At 36.1% G+C, this 15,952-nt stretch overlaps 1 protein-coding gene across 7 annotated transcripts in view; it reads right to left on the bottom strand.

Annotated features, from left to right (window-relative positions):
- The window catches only part of LOC125673249 (WD repeat-containing protein 97-like), a 75,409-nt gene extending 71,779 nt beyond the window's left edge, over positions 1-3,630 (bottom strand). For all 7 annotated transcript variants that reach the window (XR_008803408.1, XR_007369369.2, XM_048909750.2 and 4 more), the window contains exons 1-3: positions 3,539-3,630; positions 328-616; positions 17-172 (exon numbers count right to left, since the gene is read on the bottom strand). Coding sequence is in view for 5 of the 7 variants with exons in the window: in XM_048909750.2 (XP_048765707.2) it covers positions 17-172; positions 328-597 (426 nt within the window). In the remaining 2 variants the exon portion in view is untranslated. The remainder of the gene's footprint in view (positions 1-16; positions 173-327; positions 617-3,538) is intronic.
- Positions 3,631-15,952: the final 12,322 nt, after the last annotated feature.

Genomic DNA, 15,952 nt, shown 5'->3' on the forward strand with positions numbered 1-15,952 from the left:
CAGCATCTGTACTTACAAAGAGTTCATCGTCTCCTTTGGTGTAACCTACAAACTGATTGGATTGGGAACAATAAATAATTGTGTCCATGGTTTCTTCTGGAGTGTAAGTAGCTTTTTTACGACCATCCTCCAAAAATATGCATACATTTCCCCCATCTGTTGTCAAATATTCCTGAAAATTTAAAGAAACTTCATGATGAATATTTATATTTCAAAAATTTGTTAGGAAACTCCAGTGAATTCATATTCAGTTTACATTTGCGATAAGAAAAATTAAAACATATTATAAAAGTGATAAAAATCTGTAATACAGAAAATTCATTTTACTTTTCTGTCCTTCATAAAGGCAACAGACTTAATACTGTGGTTGTGGTTGAGTTTACGCAGATGATGAATTCCGTGAGACACATTTTTGTTTTTTAGGTCCGATTCCTTTACAGCATCAATCGTCTTCCTGACAGATTTCCTTAGCAAGTCCCAATGACCAAGTGCTTTCCGTTTCTCGCCTGCTTTACGGCGTTCTATGAGTATTGTCAGCTGCTTACTGATTGGCTCCTCTTCCTCCGTGGGATCACTCAATAAGCGACTGATCTCCATTTTCTTGTTATCACTCTACCTGCAAGTTATCAAAATTTAAATTAAGGTAGTACTCTACATTGTCATAATGGCTGACTTCCTTTAAAAACATGGATGAAAAAATCGATATCAGCAATATTTGACTTTTCCTTTTCCATTTAAATACCTAGCTGAGTAGCTCAGTAGGTTAGAATACGTACCGACTGCTGACCTGTAGGTCGCAGTTTCGAGTGCAGCAGGGGTTTTAAATTTTTTTCAGATTACCTTCTACTAAAACTGTATTTTTTGACAAAATAAAGTAAATTTGAAAATTTTCAACTTCAAAATATTTTTGTACATATCCTCCACTTTTCATCTACATCAAATTTCTCTGGTGTAGCACACCTCCTTAAATGCAAATATTCAAAAGTTATACCATTTCTAAAGCCCTTTAAACAAAATATTATATGGTTTGGGATTCATATAAAAGATGAAAGATTTTTCCTGTTGTTTCTTTTTATTTAAATAAACATATCCACACTTCGCGCAAGTTATGTCCCTTGTCCATCATCTCCCAGTAAAAAATCGTATTTCCCTACGTTGGCCTTTATAATATTCTGATCTGTAGCTTGGATATTTGTGATTTTACCATCAACTGCAGTCAACTACAATAATGCCCCAGGTTGGTGCAACCAATTAACTTGTACGAAGACTTGTAGGGATTTTTTCAGGGTCTGTAGGTGGCCAAAATAAGGCCCCAATCCCAATGCTAAAAAGAAGGTATTTTTACCAATTTTTGCTTTGAAATTCCCAAACAATGAAAACAAATCAAACAGAGTAGCCTAATTGTTGATAAATCTTCTTCACAGGCCCACAGATTACAATTTTTGCTTCAAAATTGTTAAGTAAACCAATTTTCCGACCTCTGCTTATTTGAATGAGGTAAACTTTGACCAAATTGAAAGTCAAAAGGAGTCAAATTATTCCTAAATGCATTCTAGATTGGTTTTCTCCCTACTTCTTTGTATGAAACATTTTTCCCAATTTCAAGCAAATGTCGCTATTTTCCGGCGAGCGGCGAAGGTAGTACTGCCAAAATCCGAAAGTCCCAGATAACGATTTTTGCATGATTTCTCTCACAATAGTAAATAGAATGCCATAAAACTTACTGTGATAACTGTTTGTGGTCTATTAAACAAGAATCATATAACTTTTTCTGGAAATTCTATAAAGAAGATACTGAACCAGAGTTTTCAGATACCAAAAAGTGGTAAATTTAGTACGTTTTATGAATCCCGAAACCTGAACATGGTCGCCGATCATGCGATCTACCGAAAGTCTGCGTTTTAGCATTATAGACAATATTAAATCAGACTGAGTTCTAGATCTCTATAAGGTAACTTAAATAAATCGCACTTGCATATATGGTGCATTTATATGCGCATTTTATTGTGTCACCCTACATATTATTTGTAATTATACATGTGTAGTACATGTACATGCACTCTTTTGCAATATTTCAATCCACTTTGATATACACTATAAATAGTGTGCTTCTTTTTAAACTTCGGTTGTTGAAGCATACATTCGTAATAGAATTAATTTTATAATTCAATTATTATTTTGATGATGCATACGAAGTGTAATTTAAAGTAGTCTATCATGTGTACATGTAATTTATCGAAGAGAAACGACAATTTTTAACATTATCACTTCATCATCAAGACGATTAAAGACTGTATCATCACAATTCCTTTTTCTTTTGTAATCAACTCTTTGGGTTACATCATTCACTTTCGAAGTTTAGATTTTTTTTTCAAAATTACATGGCTCTTGGGTGAATGGGAAATCTTTGCATGGCCAGAGCTGGGAAACGGAATCAATGATTAATTTTAATCATTACTAATTACCAACAGACATCCTCAACTATTGTTTTACATGTACGTGTACGCTGTTTAGGTACGAATTTACCAAACTAAGGGGACCTACTTGTTCCGATTAAAACAATATCACGATCACAAAATACAGCAGTTTTTATATTACTCTGTGTTGAGGAAATAATCATAAAAATACAAAATTTAGTTTTAATTAATATTTTTCTTCTTCTTCCAATAATCTGCATTCCACCTCTGGTGTATTGTCGCAGATGAATTGGATTGCAATTGGAATTGCATGAATTGGATTACTTAAAACCCAGTATTTACAAAAGGGCTGTGGAAATCGGTCAGTGTCTTCGACCATGTTTGGGTTCCGACATTTATAAAACGTACCAGATTTACTGCTTTTTGGCAGGTGAAAACTCTGATTTGAAACATTTGTAGAAGAATTCTCAAAAAAAGTTTATATTCTTTTATGTACCTAGTTTACAAACAGTAGCCTCTGCAAATTTTGTGCTATTACATGCAGCATTAAGAGAGAAATCTCGAGGAAAAAAATCGCTATCCGGGACTTTCAGCCATACTACATTTACCGCTCACCCTATTTTCCCCAACTGGAAAGGCCCAGGCCTTTGAAATGAAGACCTTCAAAAAAAACCTGACTTGATAATTATATATAATTCACAGTAGTAACATCTTACATTTGGTTGGTTAAAAAGGGAAAACTTGGTTTTTCACCGATTAACCTTTCGCTAAAACAGCAAAGGGACGTCAATCGTGGCGAAGTATAAATACGTAATGCATGGGTCAATGCTGCCAATTCCCCCAACCGTATATTTCAAGGGTAAAATCCCATCATATTTCTGCTTATTTTGCATTATCGTCCCATATAAGATGACATTTTCTTATTTTATTCTTTCCAAATTCCACATCACCCGATCATTCACTTTTTCAGAATGGTTTTAAAAGTTATCATGGCATGGCAGCCATGATTTGTACATATATTCATAATACGATTATCAAGTTGAAAATACACACATTATCATTAGGCACAAACTATGTTATAATTGGCGTGTTAAGCAAATCGAAATATAAACATGAGCTACCTCTTTGAAAACATTGAAAGGCCTTTCTATTCCACATAAACTTTGTCCGCCATATTGTTGATAGTCTCCATGGAGTGAAAATACGCGGGAATACAATTAGTAAGTTTTACGTAAAATGATTCGATTAATAACATTCACGGCCTTGATCCGAGGACTTGTATAAATTTCTTCACTTTATTTTAGTGCCCAACTCTTGACATACAGTTATATAAAGATCATGGCTCAATGGTCAACTAGGTTCAAGTCTCGCAGACCTGCGGTTCTGGGTTAAAATCAAAATCACTCTCTGACACACTTCGCATATTTATAGCGTTCGATCAGAAATATACCATTATACATTACATATCTCTGTTATCTGATTCTAATCTATGGATATGTTATGGGGGGGGGGGGGGTCTTGGGGGTCTTTGGTTTTGTTGTTGTTGTTTTTTGTTTGTTTGTTTGTTTGTTTGGGGTCCTTAAACTATCCCTTGGGGGGGTGGGGGTGGGGGGGGGGGGGTAGGTGGGTGGGGGGGGGGTGATATTGTAGTAAACGTCAGTCTATTTTGCCGATTCATTGTTACATACGTTTTTCTTCAAATTATACCGTAATGATCACCAAGAGTCTTCATTGTGAATTTTGGTGATCTTCTTTGCAAGATATTTGATATTTGCACTTTGGTCACAGGGGCCTGTCACGAAATATTTGCACTCTTTTATATATGACCCTTCTCTATATATAAATAAATATATAGTATTTTATATATAGAGAAGGGTCATATATAAAAGAATGCAAATATTTCGTGACAGACCCCTGTGCTTTGGTGACTTAAGGTCATCCAATCAAACCTAGTCTTGCACGTTGAATTCAGCATTTACGGTTCCTTTGCAACACTCCATGATATTCACTATCACTTATTCCGATATTGCCAACAATTTTGTCAGCAACGATTTGATTGGTTTATCTAAAGTTCATTCTGATGTGACACTATACGGGATGTCTTCAGATCTTCGGCGACATCAGAATAATGGACAGATCAAAGATCTGGTAGATAGACTGCCACATCAGTAGACAGACTGCCACATCAGTAGATAGACTGCCACATCAGTCACATCAGTAGACAGACTGCCACATCAGTAGACAGACTGCCACATCAGTAGATAGACTGCCACATCAGTAGACAGACTGCCACATCAGTAGATAGACTGCCACATCAGTAGACAGATTGTCACATCAGTAGACAGACTGCCACATCAGTAGACAGACTGCCACATCAGTCGATCATGCCCACGCTTCTCGGGCAACTTTCGTGTCCTCATTGAGACGTTTCAAATTTTTGTCATAGTTTATTTTCTAGGATACTAACCTATACACACAAATGAATAAAGTATGGAATTCCATATACGACAGCCAACTGTCAACTGTTTACTGCCAACTGCTTATTTGCAACTGCTTACTGTTTATGTATATGTAGTCAGTATGGACGGCCTTGTAGAGAACTATTTCAAGAATGGCTACACTGTATTAGAAATCACGGCCATTCTTGGTGACAAACATTCACTGCATATCAGGTGATCTTTCTTTCTTTCCCTTATCCATGAACATGTAATCGTATTTGTTTCTAAACGGAAAAGTAAGAAATCAGTAATTCTCTATCTATCTCTCTCTATATATATATATCTTTCTCTCTCTCCACATATAAATGGTTTTATTATAGCTATCGACATGTCCACAGAGTGATGAGAAGACTTGGACCTAAGCGTCGCGGAAATGATTCGCCTATAGAGGAAATAATCAAGGCTTATCAAGTGGAAATGTCCTCTGGATCTGGACATACCATTGGGATACGTCCAATGCAATATAGGCTTCAAACAAAATACAAGCTTACCGTCACAAGGTGAAAAATTCATTTTCTGAATTAGAGAATGATGCAACTGTAGTAGAATTATATCTCCTTAACCCCCACCCCCACCCAGGGCCGTAACTGCCGATGAGGCAGACGAGGCAACTGCCTCGTCTGATTTTTTGGCAAAAAAGAAAATAAAATTATATAAATGTTATATTATAGGATATATGTTTAAAATGAAGACAAGCACCTTTGTCTTTGACACCATATTACGATTCTTTACATAGTACAAATGAAACACAAACATGATAAATTGGGATTTAAAAAGTGTCATTTTCAGTCGTAAAGTCAATCGGCGGCCCCCAATCCCCTGCCTCCCCTGATTTAGAACCCTACTTACGGCCCTGCCACCCCCCATCAGTTATATGCATTGTATATACATATATGTTCCGGTAGTAATTAAGTTAATATTACAGGTATAGCAAATTACAACTCCGTTGATTAGTATAAACAAATCAGTGTATTGGATAATTTTTTGTAGACGTACTGTCAATGACCTTATGAAAGCTATGAACCCTTACGAGCTGGAGTCTCGAAAGACTGGGAGATTGTCCAGAAGAGCTCGAGATTACTCAGTGCGGGGACCGAATCATATGTGGCACTGTGATGGATATGACAAACTGAAACCGTTTGGAATGTGTATACATGCAGCAATCGATGGATTGTCAAGAAACATGGGTTCGTTCAGAGTAAACCCAATGGTAGCATCACCGATTTGCCAATGGTAAATATTTAAGTCATAGGTACCATTGGATCCTTGTGTACTCTGAACGAGTTTGGGTTACAAATGGTGAAAAATCCAACAATGGTACCATTGGTATACCACTAGCTGATCAATTAGTACAAAACGTCAAAGTTATACGCTCATATCACCTTTGTGAATAATTTTGCACCAAGAAGATACGTTTAGCAATATATTTTTCAGTCCTATTAATTACTTTCTCCTGCAGATTATTTCTCCATCTTCGCTAACCCAGAGTTTTCGGTCAATAAATGCGAAGCTGTGTAGACCCTTTGGCTAACGAAGATGTATTTTCTCTTGTAAAACATCACGAGTATTGATCATCGGACAAAATGGTTAGACTGGGGCATTGCTACACCATATCACATACACTTGATGTTTTTAAACCCATTTCTGTCTATGCAAGGGTATGTTTGAAGCAATATGTCTGAAATTAATTGTCTTTAGTTGATGCCTGCGAAAATTTATAAAGGGGAAGATGTGATACAAAATCGGTTTCTTTCAGTGTGTATACGCGATGCCCGCCACCTTGAATACGCAATAGAGTTACCAACGCTAACAGAGCTCGAGGTTGTCTGCAGAAATGTTTACCATTGGTAAATTTTATTGGCAAACATTGGTACCATTGTCGTACCAATGGTAACAAATTTTGGCAATGGTAACTTATGTCAACCAATGGCAGTACTCTGAATGCACCCATTGTTTGGTTGCGAGTGGGTCGTACAAATAATGATCCAAATGTGGTATGTAGCTATTACACCGCGGCAATAGCAAAAACAGGGTTTGTGCCACTTATTTTGAGAGTGGATGCAGGAACAGAAAATTGTTTAATGGCTGATGTTCATTCCATACTTCGCGAAAATCATGATGATGAATTTGCAGAGAACGGTGTTTTCACTGGAAATCCCCCCCCCCCCCCCCCCCTCATAATCAAAGAATAGAGAGATGGTGCATATATCTAAAAGACACGTATATAACTCCTGTTTATCTCTTTATAAAGACATGAGAGATAGAGTTCTTGATCTTTCCGATGCTATCCATATTGAGTGTTTGCGATTCTGCTTCATTCCTGTAATACAGGCAGACCTGGATATGTCGAGGAACACATGGAATAATCATCGAATTAGAAAGCAGAACACACTTTGCCCATCAGGTCGACCATTAATTCTGTATAACTACCCAAAACTATTTGACTATTGTGATATGACAATGAATGTTGACATGGACGTCCTTGATATGTGTGAAGAAATCCAGGCAGTTGAGAATGATTTTGAAATGGGCTCATCTGATGAATTTTGTGAAATAGCTTTAGAGGCAATGATGCATTCAGGCTTGTCTTTACCATACACTCTACATGATGCTTGGAACTTTTTGGAAATATCATCACAGTTTTGATTAATTAAATACACACTAGTGATGCTAAAGGCTGTTATACCCAGTATGTGCTTTTTTTTTAAAGGTACACTGTAAAATTCATTCCATTATGACTTGTACGTATCATCAATATCATTAACTAATTAAAAGCTGTACTACAGGAAACTAATATACGATCCATGGCGAGATAAACTAAATTATTTCACCGAATGAAATCGAAGCTGATCAAATTACCTTGGGAAATAGCAGGGAAACGAATTAGGCCATGCGCAATTCTGGTACCAATTCAAAAGTTATGAGACCGAACATGAAAGTAGGTCCAACATGATGCCCCTAACCCAAAATTTGTATGCGATGGGAGTAGGGCGATATTACGATCATAACGATCGCCAATACAAATCGATGAACAGAAAACAGAAAGTATTTACTGTTTATTGAACTCCAGACATATTCTTGTATGCCATATATGATATTTTCATATCAAATTATTGCTTGCTTTGTCAATAATTATGCACTTGCAACAACGTTAACATAAATCAGACTAGATACATTGTACATGTGTAGACTTAAACAATTGTAAGACCATAACAAAATGTAACAACAGCGTTTTCCGAAACGCACATGACAAAAGTGAGAAATTACAAAATGATTTTAATTAAATTAATGTTCTTCTTGAATTAAGGAGGTCATTAAGGTATTAGCCTTGTTTATAAAAAGAAAATAGAGTCAGCAAAAAGAAGGAATTAGAGTTATCTTTCTATGCCTTAATTTCTGAGATCAGACCGTCGATAAATACCTGAAAGTTAATATCATCACTGTAATTAAGTTCGACAACGCTCTCTGAAACCGGTGTGGTCTTGATACTCTTTGTCTTAATCCACCATTTTAATATTGAATCTAGAACATTTCTAGGATCATTCTCGTATTTTATGGTCGTTTTATCAAACTTTGGTACATCCTCTTTTGGAATAAGAAAAAATCGCTAAAACGCATCACAGATGCGTATGGCCGAGTTGCAGTTTGGAAAATTATGCACGGTTGCATTCACGAAGTAAAAACATCCACGTATTTCATATGGTTTATAAGTATGAAGCTTTGAATGGCTGCAATAGGTATTTAGTTTGATAATGACCTTGACCTTTGGATTTCAAAAGCAACATGAATCTTGAATGTCATCAGGATTTGAAGTCTGATAAACATGCACCAGCAAGTACATGTATAAAAGTTAGAGGCAAGCTCAAATCTACAGTATATAGCAAAAAATGAAACCTTGACCTTTGACCTTTTGACCTCAAAATAAATAGGCACCTTCCTCTTTTGGGTGTGATCATGTTATGTAAGTCTCACAAATATGCACCAAAAAGTATGAAAGTTAGAGACCGGACAAGCTAATTGTGGACGCCGACCGCCTGGACGCCCATCCTTCGCCAATTTAAAAGCCGAGATTTGCTACGCAACTCGGCTAAAAAGGGTCCGTATAGGCCGTAACCCGTATCCATCTGATTGATTTTTTCCCCTGTGACTTTTGCTCATCGAAGAACAGCTGCGCGATAGCGTTTCTTGCGTACACCGGAAAATATTTCCTTGAATCAACTGATTCGAGTGTAGAGTCGGAAATATCTTTTAACTTCATTCCCTCCTCTGCTTCGAGTTGGATTTGGATCGTATACAGTTCGACGGGGATTCTCTGCAATTATAACAAATCCCTACAATGTACTGTACTTCTTGCTTAATTTCAAATTTTACATGTAGGAAACACACAAACACAGGCATGGACGTAGCAGCTGAAGGGGGGGGGGGTGAGCTTTTTTAAAGCATACATATAAGGCTTATACAATACTACACCCCCCCCCCCCACACTCCCCCAACCACCTGACGTTTGGACTTCAAACTTTTTTTGGCTTGTCTAGAAATGTTTGTAAGTTTCCCACCCCTTTTGAAAACGAGGCTACATCCCTAACAGGCAGTGCCCTAATTCACCTTTTTTAGCATACTGTATGATGCGAATGTCCATGCTCCTAAATGCATAGTTGCTGTTTAAAATGGAAACTATTTACCTCTTCACTATCTTCATTCTTACTCCCTTCTTCATCGCTAGAGCTATCAGTGTTGTCATCACTGAAATGAAATCAGATACCACCGGTGTATGAATATATATATTATGCGATCTAAGGGTTTACAATACTGTAAATTACAGTTAAATGAGACCACTGCATATACAGTTATCATTTCAGTTGTTTCTGGACATCCTCAATACCCCAGTGCGACTCTAATTCATGGTGGCGGACATCAACGGGAGTCGTTAAGGTGGGGTTTTACTCCTACCGATACGAAGACAAATTTCAAATGCTCTGCCAACAAAAAAGAGGGTTACGCCCCCTACGTCCCTCTAAAATCCGCCACTGATGTAAAGTTGGATCGTCAGACAACGGATATTGGTATGATCCATGTTCGCTGTAAACTTAAACGGGTGCCTCCAATTGAAAGTGTTTATAAAAACTTCTCTCGGATTTCTTCTTATAAGAAATACATTTTTTTATCGACAGTAAACATTGCAAGTAGACTTACCTTCATGGAACATCTGTCAAGACGTTTTCGTCTTATTGACTGCAACTTTTCCTTTATAGTCTGCACTGAGTTTTTGATTACTAGTGCCTGAATATACTAATTTTAAATAACATGGCCCCATGAATCAAAATTTGAAATCATATAACGTTTAAAATCAATTTCACTAAACAAATAAAATTTTTATAATGTGTTTGTATACCTAATTATAATTGAAGCTAGTTATATTCTGAAATGTGCGATTTCATAAAATTACGAAATCAAGTCTCTTCCCAGTTTATGGTCTAGTGGCCTAGTGTTAGATCCATATCATTCTTTTATCTTTTAATGGAAAACAATTAACATATATACCTGCCCTAGTACTTGGTAAATTACATTTATTTGGCAAATCTACCGGTACATCCTGCTTTTTTTCAAGCAAGGTCAGAAGGGTACCATCGGTCAATGAATTCAATATTTCAGAGTCAATGATTCTGCTTCCGTCCTCAAGGGCAATTTTGTGGCCGAGAAAGCCCAAATTTTGAGACCCTAAAATTATGATTTATTTTTCATGTAAACAAAAGTAAATGTAGATATAAACACTCGTCTAACTTTCTCTAAAATCAAATAATATTTTTCATTAGTTATTTGCATATTGAGAACTCAGCATCTAGCTCCTATTTAGATATCCAAATATTTGATGCTAAGTTGACTGAGTACTTACCTTTTTTTCTAGCATATATAATATGTAACACCGTACTTCATTTTACTATTAAATGTCGAGGTTCTGTTGCACTATATAGATATATTACACTGACAGTGGGCATAATTATAGTCTCATTATATTGATAAATGCATTTATGTATAAAATTATATGAAATTCCTTTTTATACCTTTCTTAATTAAATCTTCTATGCTGTTCCCAGCTACTGTTGTTGGGGGGTTTTTTTTTCATTCTGTCATTTGTCCAAACCTTGAACCACGGCATTGTGATCGGTTCGAATGGCTGAAATTTTCCATACGGCTGCTTTTATAGTTGTTTTTTTTTTTTCCACACATGCTCAGAAGTGAGATCGCAATAAGCAGTTGGCAGTAAGCAGTTGACAGTTGGCTGTCGTATATGGAATTCCATAAAGTGAATGGATTTTTTCATATTTCATTAAATTTTTCATATATATCTATATGCTAAAGTTTTATTTTTCATGTTAAAAACAAGCGTCCAAATGTTTAATCATTCTGTAAAAAAAAAAAACACCCAAAAAACCCCGACCCGTATCCTTCAACATCACGAGTGTAAATAAGCAATGCTCTCCATTTAATCTTTCTAGGTATAATACAAGTAATCCCACTGGTCAAATTTGATTCTTCCGATGCAAGATCCTTGTTTCTACATTTCCGTAGGATCTATGGTCACCGTCTTTTTCCTTTCATTGTACAACGACCCAGTAAGCCGCACTATGCGGTACATGTTATAAACATTACTACTAATATCACCGTATTTCTAAACGTGAGTATGCTTTGTATTTACATTTGCTTCCAGCTAGCTCGACATGATACTGTAGTAACCAAGACTAATTCCCCTACGATTTTAAAACGCATGCATGTTTTTCGTTAATAGTTCCTCTTACCCCCCACCCCCACCCCACCCCATGATTGAAGTCAAATCTTAATCAACATTCTTATTTATACTCTTTTTCCAGAAGATTTTATTGGAATACGCAATTTCCGAAATACCAGATCTACTGTGATGCAGGTACGTTTAGTATATTCTGTTGAACATTTTGGGTGGGTAAAAGATGTGTATACATATCGTAGACTGGTTATATATAACGATAAGAGGTGTGGGAGCGAAATTTTTGTATATATCTACCCTCTCTGTACCGGCACATTTTAGAGGTTTTTAAGGACTAAATGACAATATATTTAAATCGATTTACATCTGCATTTATCACGGTTTGGGGTAGGTATATGACATAATTTTGTTAAGAATTGGACAAGGAGTGAGGGAACAATTTTGTATAAAGTTTGTCAAGTTATCCCATGACCTCAAAGAGTTCAATGTGGTCAAAGGTCATTTAAGTGCACAGTTTTGCAATCTTTTTTCTCTGAAATATATATATTACGACCCCTCTCATTACATTATGTAGTTAAAAATAGAAAATTCTAAATATAGGAGCTGATGTGTCTTTTAAAATACTACAAAAACATCACAATCAAATTAATAAATTTTATTGACAAACAAATGTTTTTGGTTGCTAAGTAACAACACACATAGTACAATTGTGACCATAATTTGCCGTTCTGCATCCATTTGCAGTGGCGGATTTAAAGGGGGGGGGGGCGCAGCCGACGCCCCCCCCCCCTATATTTTTCAAATTTATGTAAATTTTGGTATCTTGTTTAGAAAAATGTACTATACGATAAATTAAGCAGTAATTTCTTCCACTCCCGGAGAAATAAATGACAAAATCTTTTGATTTCTTGGAATTACTTTATTGGGAGAACTTAAATTTTCCAAAAACCCTTAAAATTTGCGTCATTTTACTAATTTCACCTTATTAAAAATTACAGAAAATAGTACAAAATACTTAAATAGGAGACATATTTCAAGCCCTATAAAATCTGTAAAATCCAGGAGGTTCCAGGGGCTTCGCCCCCTGCCCCCCTCCCCCCGGGCTTCGCCCTGAACCCATTGACCCCCTGCCTCATAAAGTGGCGCCAACGTAACCACAATTCCTGGATCCGCCTCTGATTTGACACAATTTAAAACTGTATGATGGTTAGTAAATCTCACATTATTAGCCGAGTTGCAACGAAGTTGAACTCGGCTATTGGTTTGGTGATGCGGGCGGGCGGGCGGTTGGGCGTCAACAATTGGTTTCCGGATGATAACTCGAAAAGTTTAAAATCTAATCAAATGAAACTTTGATATATTGTTGGGTACCAGGTAAGGAAGACCCCTATTGATTTTGGAGGAAAATGGTCAAAGGTCAAGGTCACAGTGACCGAATATAGAATGAAAATTTCAGAAATATTTGGTTTCCGGATGATAACTCTGAAAGTTTAAATCCGAATCAAATGATACTTCATGATATTGTTATGTACCAGGTAAGGAAGACCCCTATTGATTTTGGAGAAAATGGGTCAAAGGTCAAGGTCACAGTGACCGAAAATAGATTTAAAATTCCAAAAATATTTGGTTTCCGGAGGATAACTCGAAAATTTTTAATTTGAATCAAATGAAACTTGGATATATTGTTGGATACAGGCAAAGCAATGCCCCTATTGATTTTGGAGAACAAAGGTCAAAGTCACAGTGACCGAATATAGATTGAAAACTTCAGACAAATATGGTTTCTGGACAGTAACTCGAAAAGTTTAAAACTGAAATTAGTTCTTCACAATTATAAATATGCCACATCATTCCCGGCTTCACAATGTATCCCATGCAACTCGGCTCATGCACCCCTGGGTGCATATACTGATATTTAAAAATATATAATCTTTAACTAGATCTTAATCATTTTTAAAGGTTTTTAACAATAAATACAATGAAGAGAATCAAGGTCAAAGGTCATAAAATGGCTCGTACTTAATTTACATATCCATCATTTTCTAATAATGTGACATTTTGCCATTATGTTCCACTGGATGGAATAACTAATGCAACATTAAAGCAAAGATCTTTACTGTTAATCTAAAATAATCTCTTCTTTTTTTGTATTCAAATATATGATATCAGATGTTATGAATAAGTACTGCCCGCCCCCCCACCACCACACACACACACACAAGTTCAATGTATACGAATGTCCAAGTACTTACTTTCAATCACTAATTTAAATGTACTTGCATCACATTTAACAAAAATGTTCTTCTTATATTCAACCTCTTAAAACTTATTAATTAATTATTTTCTAGACATAATTCTTGATACTGGGTTGTTCCAATAGGGACATGCGTTGATCAATATCTGTCTATCGACTGGAACCTCCCAGACGACAAGTAACAGATAATGCCCAAAAATCTGGAAAAAACATATCTTAATATTTAGCCCCAAATGCTAATGTATTGTCAGAGCTTTTGAATACTCAATTGGCTCTGTAAATATTTTCTATATACAATTAGAGAGATAAATACCATCAGTCTGAGAGATATGTTTTATTAAAACTATTAAGTGAAAACCTGAAATAAAATGAATAATTAGAAATACGTTTAAATATGACAATGAATATCACAATTACATATAGTTAAAGTTATCATGAATAATTACCAAACACCGGTACATATATTTCCAGTATATGAAATATGAAAACATTGAATGCTAAGTAGCTAACGCCTGTTCCCTTCAAGGGTAGCGCCGAGAGTGCGGGCCCAGGGTAAGTAAAAGCGGGAAAGTGAGTATTAGAAACCGGTTAAACATGTATAGGGAAGTCCAGTGGTCAGTTACAAACACACACACGTGGCGCACAGAAATAAAAACACATTTACCCTTATGCAACAATGAGAAATAAATGATTAATGATAATTTATTTACATAGGTTACATATAATTAAGACCCTCTGAAAGTTAAGCATCTAATAACTTATGACATTTTATCAGAGGTACATGTAGAGTACCTTTAATAATTGTGTTAGATTGACAGCTAAATTAATTTTGGTAAAGGTAATCTTATTATAATGCATTTTATTATTCGTTTTAAACTGGAAATATAGAATATCACACTCAAATGTTGATCTCGAACCTGGGATTGACCCCAAGAGTTGATAAACATTTGGGGGGGGGGGGGGGGGGGGGGGGGCAAACATGAATATATTGCACTTGTAAATGACAACGATATTTGACTATTTCATTTCTTCAGTGGATTTGCATTACAATGTAATGGTTATGTTTCCAGCACTGTTGGCATTGGGAAACATGCTAAAATCTGCTCGGGTTTTGTAGATATATTTCATTGCTGGTCACGAAAATTGGATGATTAATTATGGACATCCTCTCCTGTGGTCCAAAATCTGTAGACGTTTCAATTAACTGAACTGCTTGGCTGAGAGGCTCGTCACATCTATCGTTGTGTTGTTCATGTACATGTATATACTATTGTCGCGATTCACCTTTGAATTAGAACGCTTTACCCGATATAGTATTGCGTTGTGTGACGACACAATTTAATGAGACGATTAAACAGTTTGAATGACATGTTTGATGTAATACAACAAGAGTTTTCATTGGCCGATTACAGCCCGCCCACTTTCTCGAGCGGATTCAGGTGATCAGATAAGATGGATGGACTAGAAAATTACTAGCTGGAGAACTGTAGCTCCCTGAAAAAAAATGTTGTGACGGAACAGAGAGCTACAAATCCACCTCTTAAATAAACCTTCGATTTATGGGGCACAAAAAGCTGCGCACGGTTGAGGCCTGATATCGGTGTGTTCTTGTGTTGCTGTCTCATAAATTCAATATTAATTAAAATGTTAACATATTTTTCTACTATACTTGTGTCCAAACATACCTTCAAATATTCATTAAAGCCACAAACGACCCGAAAACTCGCAGCTTCAAATAATTTCGTGTGTTGACGTATAGCTATGTTAGGTAGCCGGTCAATTCCAACTTTGTTGCTATTGGTATCTATTCATAAAATTGGTTGTAAGTTATGTATTCGCTCTTCATTTATCATCAACACGAATAATTAATAGAAATTAAAAAGTATAGTTTTTGTAAAGGTAAAAATAAGCTCTTGATCAACGAAAATGCTACATAAGCCCATGATGGTCCTTAACGTGTGGCAGAGATGGAGACCGACCCAGACTAATGAAAGCCGCATTGCCGTGAGTTTAGCTATTTGAATAATTATAATTTATGGAA

Source organism: Ostrea edulis, chromosome 1 (genome assembly GCF_947568905.1).
Source record: "Ostrea edulis chromosome 1, xbOstEdul1.1, whole genome shotgun sequence".
Lineage (NCBI taxonomy): Eukaryota > Metazoa > Mollusca > Bivalvia > Ostreida > Ostreidae > Ostrea > Ostrea edulis.